We start from the raw sequence: 14,109 nt of genomic DNA, 5'->3' as shown, positions 1-14,109 counted from the left end.
AAATGTGTAAACTTTCATTCATAGAATCCACGATCGGTGTTTTAGATTTGCACAAGAGCTGCTAGATGAAAATCTAAAAATATCTTCAAACAGCATAGAGTGAAAAATAAAATGTTTAAATGACTTAATTCTACGATGCGTGTAACCAACTATATATTTCTGTAAATATTTTGTAAAATAAAACGTTTTTATTGCCAAACTGTGTCTTAGTTAGCTATTTTATATTATACATATAATTTATTGTCAAAATAAATAAGCCTTTAAAATATTTTTAGCTTTATTCGCCAGGTTTAATCGACTAGATTTCTATTCCTAAATAATATCACAGATCAGCTTTAACAAATATAATGTCATTCGCTAAATTATCATCTCGCTCAACGTAAGCGTAAACCTTATACCCCCTCTTTCTCATCAAATCAATCATGTAACCCTTTCCCTTTTCACTGTGCTTGTGTTCCACCGAGAGTGTCTGCAAACAATAATATTTTTTCCAAATTACTTCAGATCCTGCAAAAGAACCTTCCATACTAACATTGTGTTCAGTAAAATAAATAAAGAAATGTTTGATTCTACAAGAATAATAAATAATGAATTTAACCATCGGATGATCTTCACCTGGATATCAATTAGGTGAAATGGAATATTTTCCAGAACCTCAGCTTCGTAGCCTTCGATATCCAAACTAAGATAGTGCACAGTGTTAACTTTAAGAGCATAAAGATAAGCTTCCAGTGGAAAGCACTGAACGTCCAGATGTACCCCAGTGTGCGCAACATCCGGTGAATTTGTAAAACTTTCAGTGGAATTATCAGGCGAGTGTAATCGGCCAATATTTCTTGCCATTAAAAATGGTGCCTGGAAATATCAAGTGCATTAATTCTGATATTCTTGTAGCTGAAAGTGGATGACCGATTTCGTATCGCTCATTTCTGATCAAATTGAATTTACCACGGTAGCACGACCATTGATACTGAGGCAAGTGGGCGATATAAACGCTTTTCTATTTTTTTGCAGCAGCTTCGTAAAGTTTATTGGATCGGCTTCGACGAGAAGGCCAGTCCAGTCGTAAAATCGTTCCAGAAACAGCGTGTTACTTCGCGTTTCTCCATCGTAAGCACCGCACTCAACGAAGAAGCCTTGTCGCTGAAAAAAACGTCACCATATCATATGTATATATGAATATTATATAAATATGTTATATGATAATAATATTTTATTTGTAAAATAATAATAAATAATAGCAAAACATTATTGTCAAAAGTAACTCAATATTGAAATTTTAATACCGTCTTACTTTGTCCTTCAGGATTTCGCGAATGACAGCAGCTTGACCCATCGATTGATCCTCGACTTCCGGTTTCTGAAGATTATAGGGTTTTGAAGGATCGTAAGCAACGTCTATCCAAACGTCACGCAACTCTTTCAAAAATTCTTTATCCTTCATCGATATATTTATCTTATTGTACCAACTATGAGCTGATAAAAGAAAATGTTTATCAAAAAACAAAGAAATATGATACTGGTAATAATTTGTTTTGTTTTCAATCAACAGCATACTTGTTAATAGTAAAAAGGGCTATCGCAATTCGTTTTATAATTGTATGCACGAGTGAATCATAAGTTTCAAATCAACCGATGATAACACTTTATGTAATATTATCAGCAATGCTAATCATTTGTAGGTTATGTTAATTAACGCTAAGTTTTGAACCACCGATAATCCAAGATGCCAAATACGTATCATTAAATACTTACGATTCGTTCTATTGTACCAACTTTGTAAAACTATAAAAACCAAAAAATTGCGTTTAGTGAAGGACTGAGAAATGTAAATTATAGGAAAAAAATCGATTCTTATATTATATTGTTATTATATATTTATATACGTACCCTTTAGATAAAGATCGCTAGGAACATCATGCATATAAAGATCGTTCTCTTTATTTAAATTGGAAGATCGTAGAAATATAATTAAAATTAAAAAGGTGGTTACCAATATCACACTTAAAAAAATACATTTAAATGAAACCTTTTTCAGTAACAAGAAATACCTCGCGCACATTTCACTGTGATCAGTCTTTTCCAAACAAAAGTATACAGTTTGATTATTTGAAATAAAAGAATAGGAGTAATCTCTTAGAAATCCATAAAAAGTTTTGTTGATAAAATACCTCTATAAATGCCTATATTTTCTCTGTAAATCACTTCCGGAGAACGTGAGTGTTTACAAACAATTGATGCCACCTTGTGGTGTTTGTTGTATATTTCAATCTTTACCATACGAGTGATAAATGAACGAATCACGCTGTTTGAAACGTATTGTAACCTAGAAGTTATGATTATATTTACACTATGATCGTTGCTCAATTGTATGATCTCATAATTGCTTTTTTACTTAGCAATATTTTATCAAGGCAATAAATAATAAATGGATAGATAAGGATTTATAGATTTGTAATCAAACTGACAAATTTTAAAGGCACTTAAAAAATTAAGCTATTTGTACTTCAGTGGCCTAGTTAGGTAATTTCGACGATCGAACCAATTCACTCTTTTTAAATTTAGAACCAACCGAACAGTTGGAACGTATATGCTCAAAATGACCTCAAATTCATAAAAACATTCGGTGAGATAAAAATTAATTCTAACTCAATTATAAAGAGATTTAAAGAAATAATATTTCAATAAGCAACGAATGATTTGATGAAATAGTGTAGGAGGCACAGATCGCGGCGATGAACGTCACTTAAACGAACTTTAAGCACTAATGGTATAATCTGTATAATAGTGACATAGCGCCGGTAAAAAAGGTTTGAAGGTTACATGTGACACTTAATAGTATAAAACTTGTAATTTACCCACGTAAAACACTATAAATGTTTTTGTCTCCCTAGGAAGAACCATCCCTTTTCTAAATCGTGCAAAAATCTACTTTTCATGCTGTTCCGATACTCCAACTAGAAGATATAACATTCGTCTAACCTCCACATCGTCTATAAATATCTATGGCTAAGAAGCACATGTACTTAAAAAAAGTTTACAATCATAAAACAATCAGTTGTCGCATTTTTGTCAAACTTTTGGTTTTGTGTGTCAATAATTGTGTTTATAAATTCCAGTATTAAGCTTTCAATCATTATTCTGATTGATTTGCGCTTTTCTTATTTCAATTTTCAAATATTCAAATAATACTTGTGTCGCCCTCTGGCGGATCTCAATGGCAGCTTTTAGACAACTTGCGTCTGACTCTGACAGTCCGACTACTCTGACTGCCTGTTGATGATCATCACATGATTTTTGACATAACGGCGGTATGGTGTCGTTTTAAAAATGGCCGCAATAAAATTTGACTCTAAAGACGAAACTTCAACAGAATTATCGAAATCTCCTGTATTTTCCAAGGAAACATTCGGTGCCATAAAAGACCATGAGAATACTGGATTGCCGTTACACACACCATGGACTTTCTGGCTCTACAGGTGAGAAGAAACATTTATTCGATCCATAAAATTGCTAATCTAGTTCATGATGCGCTAAACGTTGCATTCGAGATATTTATTTTTATCTTCGGGAGATACGAGATAAAATTCCGGCGAAACGTCAGAGACCGATACTGATAACTGCATTTCTTGTTCAATAACAACTCAATTTGAATGCCATCATCTTGCATGGAATATTAAATACTTATTTTTAGTTTTACCACAGTTATTATGCAAATACAGTTTATATGAATATTTAAGACTACAAAAAATAATTTTTTATTTATGCTTTATTCATACAATGACTCTCTTTAATTTTATTAAAAGAATTGATACAAACTTGTCAAGCCTGCAGTGAATATAAGGGAGATTAAAATTACTGTTTCAATTTAAATTTTAAACCACAACAATATTTACAGGGCTATGCCTGGTCATACCATGGAAGATTATGAGAAACATTTAAAGATGATTTATACCGTAAATACTGTCCAAGGCTTTTGGGCAGTATTCAATAATATACCTCATGTTGGAGAGATGCAGGTAAATATCTCATTTTCTTATTTTATACCATATTCTTTTCATTAAACTTTAAGTACCTTATATAATTACAGAATAGGTACAGCTATCATCTCATGAGACACGAAAAACGTCCTATATGGGAGTTTGATGGCAATCAAAATGGAGGAACATGGAGATTAAGATGTCACAAGCGAAATACGGTATATTGTATACAAGAATGAAGGTTTTGTTGTGAACATTATATACATTGCATTTTATAGGAGAAAATATGGAAGGAAATTATACTTGCTGCCATTGGAGAACAATTGTCTGACTGTGTAGAAGAGGGTGACGAAATAAGTGGTATAACTGTATCTATTAGAGACAGCGAAGATATGATTCAAGTAAAAAATAATTCTAGCTTCTTCTTTTCCCAGCTTTATCTCTCAAAGCATAAACAAGAGATTCATTCATTTTCAGATCTGGAACAGTAATGCTGAGCTGGCTTCAAAAGCCACTATTCTTAAAAAAGTACATCAACTCTTACCGGATATACATTTTCTTAATGAACATTACAAGCGTAAGTATTTTCATCTAAAAAAATAATATTTTAGTCATCCTGCATAAAATATATTTATTTATAGCTCACCAATCTCACTATGCCTACAATCGACACTAAATATCTGCAATAATTAAAGTGAAGAATATAAGAAATGAATCTGTTATTAACTTGTGAACAAATGTATGAGCGTTGATAAGTTTGTAAAACCAAATATGTAAGAATATAGATGATTTTGTTAACAAATCTGTGTTTAGATGCAGTACTGATTGCCTTGAAAAGTGTATTATTATTAGTGAAAGAAAACTTATTATAGAATATCAAGTGTAAGTTTATAAACATTTAAATATATATTTTTACACTGATGAATACAAAACAAAACTCATTCATATTACAGTCAACATCAAAATGACTACCTAATCATGTGATGCAAATATTTTGAAAATATTTAATGATGTTAAATGTTGATTTAGTAAATTTTTATCTTTAGTATTACAAAGATATTATTAAAATTAGAAAAAATAAGAATATTTATTATTATACAAACATCACATAATGAATGCTTAAATAAATTTCTAATTGTACGATCTATTTTTTAAAAAATGCCATCGGAACAATTAGACGGTCGTAACTTGGAAAAAAAGATAGTGTCTCGCGAGATTAAATTATTTGCCTCGAGAAATTACCGTGCCTCTTGATATTCCGATGAAGCGTACACTTCTTTTGGATGGAATTGTGTCTAATGGAATGTGGTAAGAATTTTATAGGACAGCCACCGTCGAAGTTGGTGAATAAGAATTCATTTACACGCTTTTTCGTGTTTAATAGAGATAGCTGGCGCCAACACCAGCCAGATGTGATTAATTGCGGCTTGCACCGATAAAATTTTATTCGCAAACATTTCTCCGCCTCGTCGCTGATGTGTGCCAAATAATTCGTTGACCGGAGAAAACTACAATCTTTGCGCCCACGCAAACCACGAGGACTTAACAAAGCATACTAAAATTATTGTAGAGGATACAGTGAATGAACGTGAGCATCTAAAGAATCTTAAATTTCTTACGTTGAATGACATTTGGAAAAAGATTTGATGAAATCATTCTTTTAAGTGGAATGATAACCTAAAATCTTGCGCAACTCGATGAGTCAAGAGATTGCAAAAAAAAGTCCTAAGAAGCTATTGTAAAGTTTTTCAATTGCAAGTTTCAGAAATTTCAATGACGAAACGACAGGTATATTGATTTGAAATTACATTTATTTACGTATGTATTATTCGATTACCTCACGTTTAGGTTTGAATCAAAAATGAGGAAAAAAGAGCCAGCATCATAAAATTTTTTGGTTAATGCAAAGTGCATCAAAAGTTTCTTTGAACAGATGCGACTAAAATGATTGATGCGATTCTTAATATTGTCATGAAAGCCGAGGAATTCGCATATACAACAAAAAAATCCCAAACAATCCATAAAGTTTACTCGATGACGTTATTGGCCGAGCAGGTGCAGCATTATTAAGGATCTCGCGAGTTTTTCGCCTCTAAAGTCATAAAACTTTATTGCTTGTAGAATTCGCCAATATAAGACAAGTTTCTTAACAATTGAAGTTTGCTGGATAACATCCGCCACGTTTTTACACAAGTTCTGCTCGTCTCGGTACACGAAAGGAAATAATTGACAGGAACCGTTAATCCCAAAAAGGAAACCGTTGCTGAAGCAATTTGTCGTTTGGACAGATATAAGGAGGAAAAAGCCGATTTTCGATTTGAATCACATTGCTGAAGACTTGGCTCCGACAAATTTACAGATTTATAAGCGAGCTATTCGAATTTTGGGAATCGAAAGTTGGAGCGTGAAACTTACGAGTTTCAAACGATAGATCTACTGGATGTTCGGTTGACGTAATTGGTGGATTAGTAGTCCACAGTATCACCGGTAATTTGGTACAGTAGAGACTTTCATTTTAAAATGGAACACCTATGGGACTACTGTGCTGTACTGTTCCATCTTCCATGGGTTTACTCTAAAATCGATTGACCCGACCGAACGGCGCCGGCTTAAGATTTTGCCAGGCTTCGGCGAATACACGAATTGACGTCAACCGGACCGCGACAAGACGTCTCAAAACACATGTTTATTCAGGGATCCGGGTCTGTGATAAAATAGTTTTACATAAGATTTAAATTTTATCACAGTAACATTTCTCGTGTAATACTTTAAATGGTGAGGCTCGGTCCGAGAAAATAACGAATTTCTACAAATTCGGCTCGTGCCCGCTACGATACTCATCTACGACCCAGGAAACGTTTTAACGGAGTTTGATTGAATTTTTATTCTCATCCCAATAACGATCAAGGTATCGTTTCCAATTTCGTCGCAGATCCTATCGTGGCGCCACTCTCCCCTCCCTCGTGTTAATCCCGGAACGTCAATTAGTTTGACGAATTTTTCAATAAAAAAAAAAACTAAAAAAAGAGGAGCAAAAAAGTATACATATACAAAATTTTACAAGGGAATAGATCCGATCGAGTGTTTTCTTCCGCAAAACTCCATATAAACCTGGCTTAAATCAATTCTGGAACCGGCTGTCAAACTGGAATTTGCGATGATTAATATTAAGATTATTTTAAAACGACCTTTGGAGGCCATGTCGCGCGCATCCTTGCAAATTAATATGTCCCGACGTATTTTGATATATTCGTGGCTGTCCTTAAAAAATTGCTGTGATCTTGCATGCTAAAAAACTCGGGATTTCCTATTCGTTTATTACCCATTAATCAGTAACATTGTTTTCGAGCGATAAGGAGGTAAAAAAGGTAAATTTTCCAAATTGACGGAATCAACAAATTGTCTGATATTATCTGTTAAAATTTACAACGAGAGACGAAATAATGAATGGTAAAGTGGAAAAATGTCGAAACAGAGGTTATGCACGTGAAATTAACGCTACACCCATTAACATAAGCCGTCATTAATATTAATTGCTTTGTCATTATCATAGCTTCAAACAATTAAATCACTCACATTACGCATTAATTATAATATGTTATACTATATTTATCTCGTCGTTATTCATTACAAGTATTTTATTACCCTCGCGCCCCCTGTGACGCGGGACGCCACTAAGAAATCGTGGCGCGTGCGCAGAGATTGTTCAATCTGCCAGCGGTTCTTTTCACTCGAATCATCTAGAATTTCACTCGATAAATAAACAAAATTGAGATTACTGCACGAGAATAAAATTTTACTCGACCCCATATGACGTCTCGAGATACATGCGACTTGAATAGGAACGCACCGGAAGCTGGCACGAAACACAGGAAGTAGAAACAAATCTAGTGTATTTCATCCTCCTCATTTAACGAGTCGACGAATCAGGGAGCAACGTTCCAGTTCGCGAAATCATCACCGGACGTCGGCACATACATATGGATGCTCTACGTCAAATACGTATATGTGTATACGTATCACTGGCGATTGGAGAGATTATTCGTGTGCAAAATTGTTCCAGGGTGACGCAACGTTTGCAGAAACGAGTCCGTTAAAAAAAAGCGAATCTGAACAGATAGGAGAAAAGTGAATTTATCGTAGGTCATGGGAACGAGAGTTTGAGAGAAAAGTGAACGTAAAAACTGCGTAGGTTAAAACGTCCAAATTTAAAAGCTGGCTAATGAATGGTTACACTGGGCCATTTGGTTGTTTGGTGAAATTCAATAGACTCGTTCTTCGAGTAATTTCGATTTAAAAAAAGAGTAACGTGGACGTTCTAGTATCGTTTTTGATAATTCGGTGACAGAAATGCGGATCTCTTAAACCGGATATGAGAAACACGTGAACAGGGTTTCCCGTGATATGCTGACGGTGCTGATGTAGATGATTTTGGAAGTGCGCGTGCCATTGACGTAGATAGGCAAAGAAAGGGCAAAGTGGGGAATCTGGTATATCGAGTATTCGGAGAATCCGAGGAGACAACGAATGGCTCTGTGATAGAATCAAGTAGGAATTCGCGTATCGCCACGGGTCATCGCTCGATCATTGATCGCTCGATGACGCCGACTGCAACGTCTCGTCGCGTCTGACTCCCTCTCGTTATGTAGCACGCAATATTGCAACAGGCTTTTATTTCAAAAACCAACCTAAAATATTCCAACTTCCGGATTTAATAGAATTCTTAAACGATGACTGTTGACATCGCGTCACCTATTCTCAATATTCCAGATGTCTCTGGAAGTCCGTTCAAAATTTCTTCAAATTCACACGAAAGCACCGCAACTTCCGGCTAGTAAGAAATCCCTAGTAAGTTTCTGCAAATATTTATAAATTGAAATAACCTTTTCGTTCATGCTATACAGTGTTTATATCGAGTGCGTCGTATCGTTGCAGAATTCAAGGAAGCTGAGAATTCCGAAGCTATTTCATTATAGAAGAATAATGTAGTCACGATTAGGATCTACGATAAAATGTTTACTCCTTGCCGAATGAAAATAATGCAGTTTGCTTTTTTCAGATGGATGTTTGTGTAGACGTAAAACTCGAGGAATTTTATAAAAAATCCAAACAATCCATAAACTCTATGTAAAAAAAAATAACTCCACCAATAGCAAGGCTTTTTGCGTTCTCCCTTCCTCTCTATCTCTCCATCTTGTTTTTTGTTCCAATACCACGAAGGCCGAGAAATTTACTGACAGGAAGAAAAAAATTCCAAACAAACTATGAAATTGGACCAATAGCATTTCGAGTTGAAGGATGCTTCTGTTTCCAACAGGTTTTATGACGTTATTAATTAGCATCCGGATAAAGAGCAATGATTAAGCTAATATTTTTGTAGTAATTAACATTGGGTGAGTAAAAATGATAAAACTTTTATTTTCATTTATTATATATGTATAATTTTTAGGAATACATATTTCTGTAGTTTGTGAATGAGCAAAGAAAAAAAGTGTTTATTAAAATGTTGGAATGGAAATTAATGGAGGCACCGATCAGACGACTCCTGCAGGAATGTTAGAAGAACTTCCATTTTAGAAGAGTTATATGTGGTCGTATTGTAATCGAGAAGAAGATTTACGTGCTAAAGTACTGTCGATTTGAAATAGTACCGTTAAAAGAATGCGGAACGGATGCACGTGGAATTCGATTCGCGAACGGCTTCGCCCACATTGGCGCCAATGCCCAGATTCTCGCGATAAATCATGAAGCTCTTTAAGAGGTCATTCCACAGTGCGAAGGTCTCCTTCGAACGTCCTCTGGTCCTCCAAAATATATTGGCACTAATCGCACTACGAACACCTATATATTTATTATTAACGAGTATACCACAGCACGAAGCTATTTTTTTTTTTACTATCCAGTTTCATAATCACCAGAATAATTGCCAACGGCAAAATTTATTACGCGACGCAAATTTAAAAAAAATAGTTTGTAGCCCTAATTAAAATCCAATAAATCATCTCTCTTAACTTTGAATTAAACGACAATAAATTCAATTCAATTCTCTCTATTTCTATTTCTGAATAATTAATCGAGTAAAATTGAATTAAATCTAATTTTAAACTCACGCTCGGTTGAGAAAAATTTATTAGTGTTGTTTTTCTTTGAATTATGACAGAAAATAGCGCATGTTCTAAGTATATTTAACCCTTAGACAAACACCATAACGCTCTAGATAATATTCTTACACATGTACATTAAAAGGTATGATATATTATTTAATCTTTCTAATTCTTTAAATGTCTTTAAAAAATGGGTGTGTCAGGAAAAGTTTTCTTCAGTGCTTCGTTAGCATGCCCTTAACTTTTACTACTCGACGCAAGGTTCTAACGAGTCTCCTGATATGAATATGTATTATTATTTGATATTGGGTGAAGGTCTTTGGAAGTGTCATTTGTATTGGTTACTGTACTAATACTTTATATATAAAAATGAAATATAAAGGATAATAATGCTTCGCGTCTCTTTGTTGTTCGCAGAATTTGTGTTTACGAAATCAGGCTTCTGTATTGGTGCTCGTAAAAGTTTTTCTGAAGCATTTTCTGAGTAGACGCAGTAAACACGAGATGCTATCGACAATTATATCGCAATGAATTAAGCGCATTATAATTACAGTTTAACCGGAAGAACGTTCATTGCAATAATAGTAGAACAATGAGTGTCATTGTCCCTGCGTATATTTATTCACTCTTTGTGTCGATGCTGGTTTGTACGGGAAACGCGAGTGTGCGAGTTTCGACGCGTACAGTTTCTGTTTATACACCGATGCTCGCACACATCCACGTTTCCCTTTTCAGTCGCCAATGATAGCTCTATCGTTTACGTATACGATTATACTACACTTTAACAGCGTATCATACACTTCATAAATACCACTTAATAACAGCACGAGCATTAAAATTTCTACACTTCTCAAACGTAGCATTACTAACAACGTACGCATTAAAATTTCTACGCTTTATAACCTCACTACCGCTATATTTAACAACTCGTGCGTAAAACTATATTCAATTTGTGCAAAAAATGTCATTAATAGGCAACAATGCGTACATAAAACCTTCCATACACCCGCAAATTGTGATACGAGAGACATAAATTATCTAAAATCGCGTGTGGATTTAACAAACGTTCCACTCTTCGATCGTCGAAGCGTCCGTTGGCGTAGAAACCGCAGTTTGCGCTATTAATGTTCTCTCACGCCGATTATCGATAGGAGGAAAAATTTTACTGGCGTTTCCTAATAGGCCAGCCGTAACATCTCCGTGAGAAAAAACTGTTCTCGCGTTATCCTCCGGCTATATTGTTCAATAGTGATCGTTTACTAAATTTACTGTTAGGAACTCATTAGAATCGAGCTCGTGAAAGAATTCTATCTTTTTCGTGTGCGACTTTCTCGGGATTCCCCTCTCGGCGCGCAACTCAAGTTTCGACTCTTTATCGTAATCAGAAATTTCGTATCCTGATTTATTTATCTGATTACGAGGCACTCTTCGTGTCAAAATATATTACGCGTACAAAACGTGAAACGGCACGACATTTACATACACGTAAATTATTCTGTCGGTAAAATCTTCGTATCTCGAATTGATTACCAGTGAGAAAATATAATTTTCAACGAATTGTGTATGCGATAAGAAATTCTTTATTATAGGCCACTGTAGACTTTTAGGGTCTACTCGAAAGAGAAGACAAAAAGCATGGTCAACAATGGCACCATTGTGTTTATAGAGGCTCGTAGCTGTGGTATTCTTGCACTGGATTAAAAGTCAAACTAAAGAAAACTAGAAAAGAGGCGAAAGGGGCGTCGAGGCTCAAAACAATCCCTCTAGTTAAAGCTAAACTACACTTAAAACGATATAATTGCTGTGTCACTTAAACTGTACCACTTTAACTAAAATTTAACTTTAACCGGAGGATTTGTCCTGATCCTGAAAGGTTACGCTATTCGTAAAAGATATCACTGTGGAATTTGAAATGTAAAATTATATAATAATCTAGTATAAGTAGAGGGGGGAGGGGGTAACATACATAAAAGAGTGAAGTTTGCGAATGTGAAAGTAAAATTGAGACACTGTACAAATTTAATTCGAGTCGTGTTGGGCATAGCTGATTTGTTTGCATTGTATTAAGTTATTGATTATACTGTGGATAGGCTCTGTGCGTTTCTTCCACTCTACATATATACAATAATATATTAAACAGCATATCTTTATTTGCCAATCAGCAATAGGATCAAGAAGCACGGTGGTCGATCAACGAAGGCGGAGCTCGATCAGTGACCTACGTCAGGCGCATCCTTGAGATCAGGCAAAATCGGCAACATTCTTTTCGACGTCATTTATTTACGAGTGTAAATAAATCATGAATTTCTACGCCTTGGACGAGCAAAATATGCAGGTGTTCCTAAAGCCATCCGGTGTTACGCGTACAGTGAAGAGTAACGTTAGGAGAGGTCGGAAAGAGCTTATTGCGGAATTAGTATTAATATGTCGCATATTAATACCATGTTAGACATGACGTCACACTTCTCTTCAACATATATACATAGCCCTCACCTCAAAAATTCGCTATAATACGCCTTCTTGCTCGAGGTTGATCGAACTTTGCGAAGCAAACAACTATGTTTTGATGAATCGAGACTCATTTCTCGCAGTCTCTTCCCTTTCCGGATATACTTGATTTTTCGACCCTTCCAGAGTGAAACTCTTTGCCAATTTTCAGTCCTGTATACATATATATCAATAATGAATACTTGAATTAATTTTAGTTTTTGTCAATAATATAATCAATAATTCATCTGCATCACAATAGAATTAAGTTAAACACTTTTTGTTTTTAAATATTTTTATGCTTTCAGCAGTTTGAAGGTGGCACTTTGTTGGTTTTGCATCGAAGCATTTTACGAAATTTTACTGCGTCTCTACGTCGAAATTTAAGATTTGACAGTATTGTTATATGCTGAGTAGAATTTTATCGAGACGTTTTCATATTCAAGGAACACTTTGGATGGTTAATTTTCAAGATTTGAATTTACATTTTCCCTTTTTCAAGGAGTTTGGAACTAAACACAAGGTATTCTTAATTCTAGTATGAATCGTTAATTAAAAATGATCTTTTAACTTGTTTCTACTAATTTTAAGTTATGCTTTTCAGTAGTTTTCCAATTTTCACATCCATCAAGAATTATAAACCTTTAATTTGGTCAAACGAAAAATTTTCCTACTATACCAATATAGTAATAAAATTCAAACTAGTCGAATAAACTTTGACAATATTGATGACGAGAAACATTTCAATTTCCATATCGATGGGGAATAAAAGAACCTTGGACTATCTTATGATGGTATAATGGTGGGCGAGTGGAAAATTTTTATGTCTTTTCATGGCACACTCGCGTTACGATTCAGGCTTAGGGATTAAAGTTTGACAATAATGATGAACGGCTAGAAAATGAAGAAATGTTGAAAAGCTCGAAAGGAGTTGGGTAATGAGGTGGATTGGAAACTTGGCGAATATTCTGGCTAATTCGGTTATCTCGTGTCACATTGCGAAAGGATTGTTCGACTAGAAGGTACGGAAAAAACCACTCGAGTATCGGTGCTTGAGCAACCAGGATTCGGGATGAAGGAATGTGACCCGAAAATGCGACAGGGGATGGTCAAGGTTGTTTCAACTCACTTTTCATCTGCGCTGCGCTATATGAAAAATGAGACGGTTTTATTCCTGCTCGAGACTCCTTCAAAATAATTATTATATTTTTATTTGTTCCAGAAAAAGAAACTTTTCCTGAATCTCTGTACGCGGGCCCAGACCAGGATCCGAATGTCATCTTGAAATATAATAAGACACACAATGTAGTATACTTTTATTTTGTAATTAAAAAAATCTTATTTTTCTACCATTCCTCCTTTCCCATCCATTAAACATATATCTTCCAGCATTCACAAAATTGCTAACCCATCATAAAATTAATTTGAATATAAATAAATGTAGAACAGAAACCATGTGCGTGGAATGAACAAAAACAGCAATAAGGTTAAACGTGTTATTTAAAAGAAAGCGCGCGTGCGAGTTTCTAATGTGAAAG

The 14,109-nt window shown here is 34.8% G+C and overlaps 2 protein-coding genes and 1 long non-coding RNA gene across 8 annotated transcripts; 2 read left to right on the top strand and 1 right to left on the bottom strand.

Annotated features, from left to right (window-relative positions):
• Positions 1-305: 305 nt before the first annotated feature.
• LOC136777754 (uncharacterized) lies at positions 306-3,143 on the bottom strand. Of its 2 annotated transcripts, none has more exons than XM_066734294.1 (7): positions 2,859-3,143; positions 1,891-2,326; positions 1,756-1,785; positions 1,295-1,476; positions 949-1,143; positions 616-855; positions 306-469 (listed from the first exon to the last, which is right to left on the bottom strand). In XM_066734294.1, the coding sequence occupies exons 2-7, from the start codon at positions 2,060-2,062 to the stop codon at positions 323-325; spliced, it is 966 nt and encodes a 321-aa protein (XP_066590391.1). In that variant the 5' UTR covers positions 2,063-2,326; positions 2,859-3,143; the 3' UTR covers positions 306-322. The 2 variants fall into 2 exon arrangements, with proteins under 2 accessions (XP_066590391.1, XP_066590392.1); XM_066734295.1 differs by having other exon boundaries at positions 1,891-2,077; positions 2,172-2,872.
• A 125-nt stretch (positions 3,144-3,268) lies between these two features.
• LOC136777755 (eukaryotic translation initiation factor 4E type 3-like) lies at positions 3,269-4,782 on the top strand. Its single transcript, XM_066734296.1, has 6 exons — positions 3,269-3,479; positions 3,899-4,019; positions 4,091-4,198; positions 4,259-4,381; positions 4,458-4,557; positions 4,622-4,782. The coding sequence occupies exons 1-6, from the start codon at positions 3,331-3,333 to the stop codon at positions 4,654-4,656; spliced, it is 636 nt and encodes a 211-aa protein (XP_066590393.1). The 5' UTR covers positions 3,269-3,330; the 3' UTR covers positions 4,657-4,782.
• Positions 4,783-7,972: 3,190 nt separating this feature from the next.
• Positions 7,973-13,990, top strand: LOC136777756 (uncharacterized). 5 transcript variants are annotated; one of them, XR_010823301.1, is made up of 7 exons: positions 7,973-8,828; positions 8,916-9,373; positions 9,430-9,608; positions 12,247-12,474; positions 12,883-13,094; positions 13,176-13,685; positions 13,794-13,990. It is a non-coding gene; the product is annotated as an uncharacterized lncRNA (long non-coding RNA). The 5 variants fall into 5 exon arrangements; XR_010823298.1 differs by having other exon boundaries at positions 12,247-13,094; XR_010823300.1 differs by lacking the exons at positions 12,247-12,474; positions 12,883-13,094; positions 13,176-13,685; positions 13,794-13,990 and having other exon boundaries at positions 7,976-8,828; positions 8,916-8,965; positions 9,040-9,373; positions 9,430-12,223.
• Positions 13,991-14,109: the final 119 nt, after the last annotated feature.

The sequence above is a fragment of the Prorops nasuta genome, unplaced genomic scaffold (assembly GCF_024137725.1).
Source record: "Prorops nasuta isolate Cenicafe-Biocafe unplaced genomic scaffold, Cenicafe_Pnas_1.2 PNAS00011, whole genome shotgun sequence".
Lineage (NCBI taxonomy): Eukaryota > Metazoa > Arthropoda > Insecta > Hymenoptera > Bethylidae > Prorops > Prorops nasuta.
This window is presented reverse-complemented; position numbering and strand designations above follow the sequence as displayed.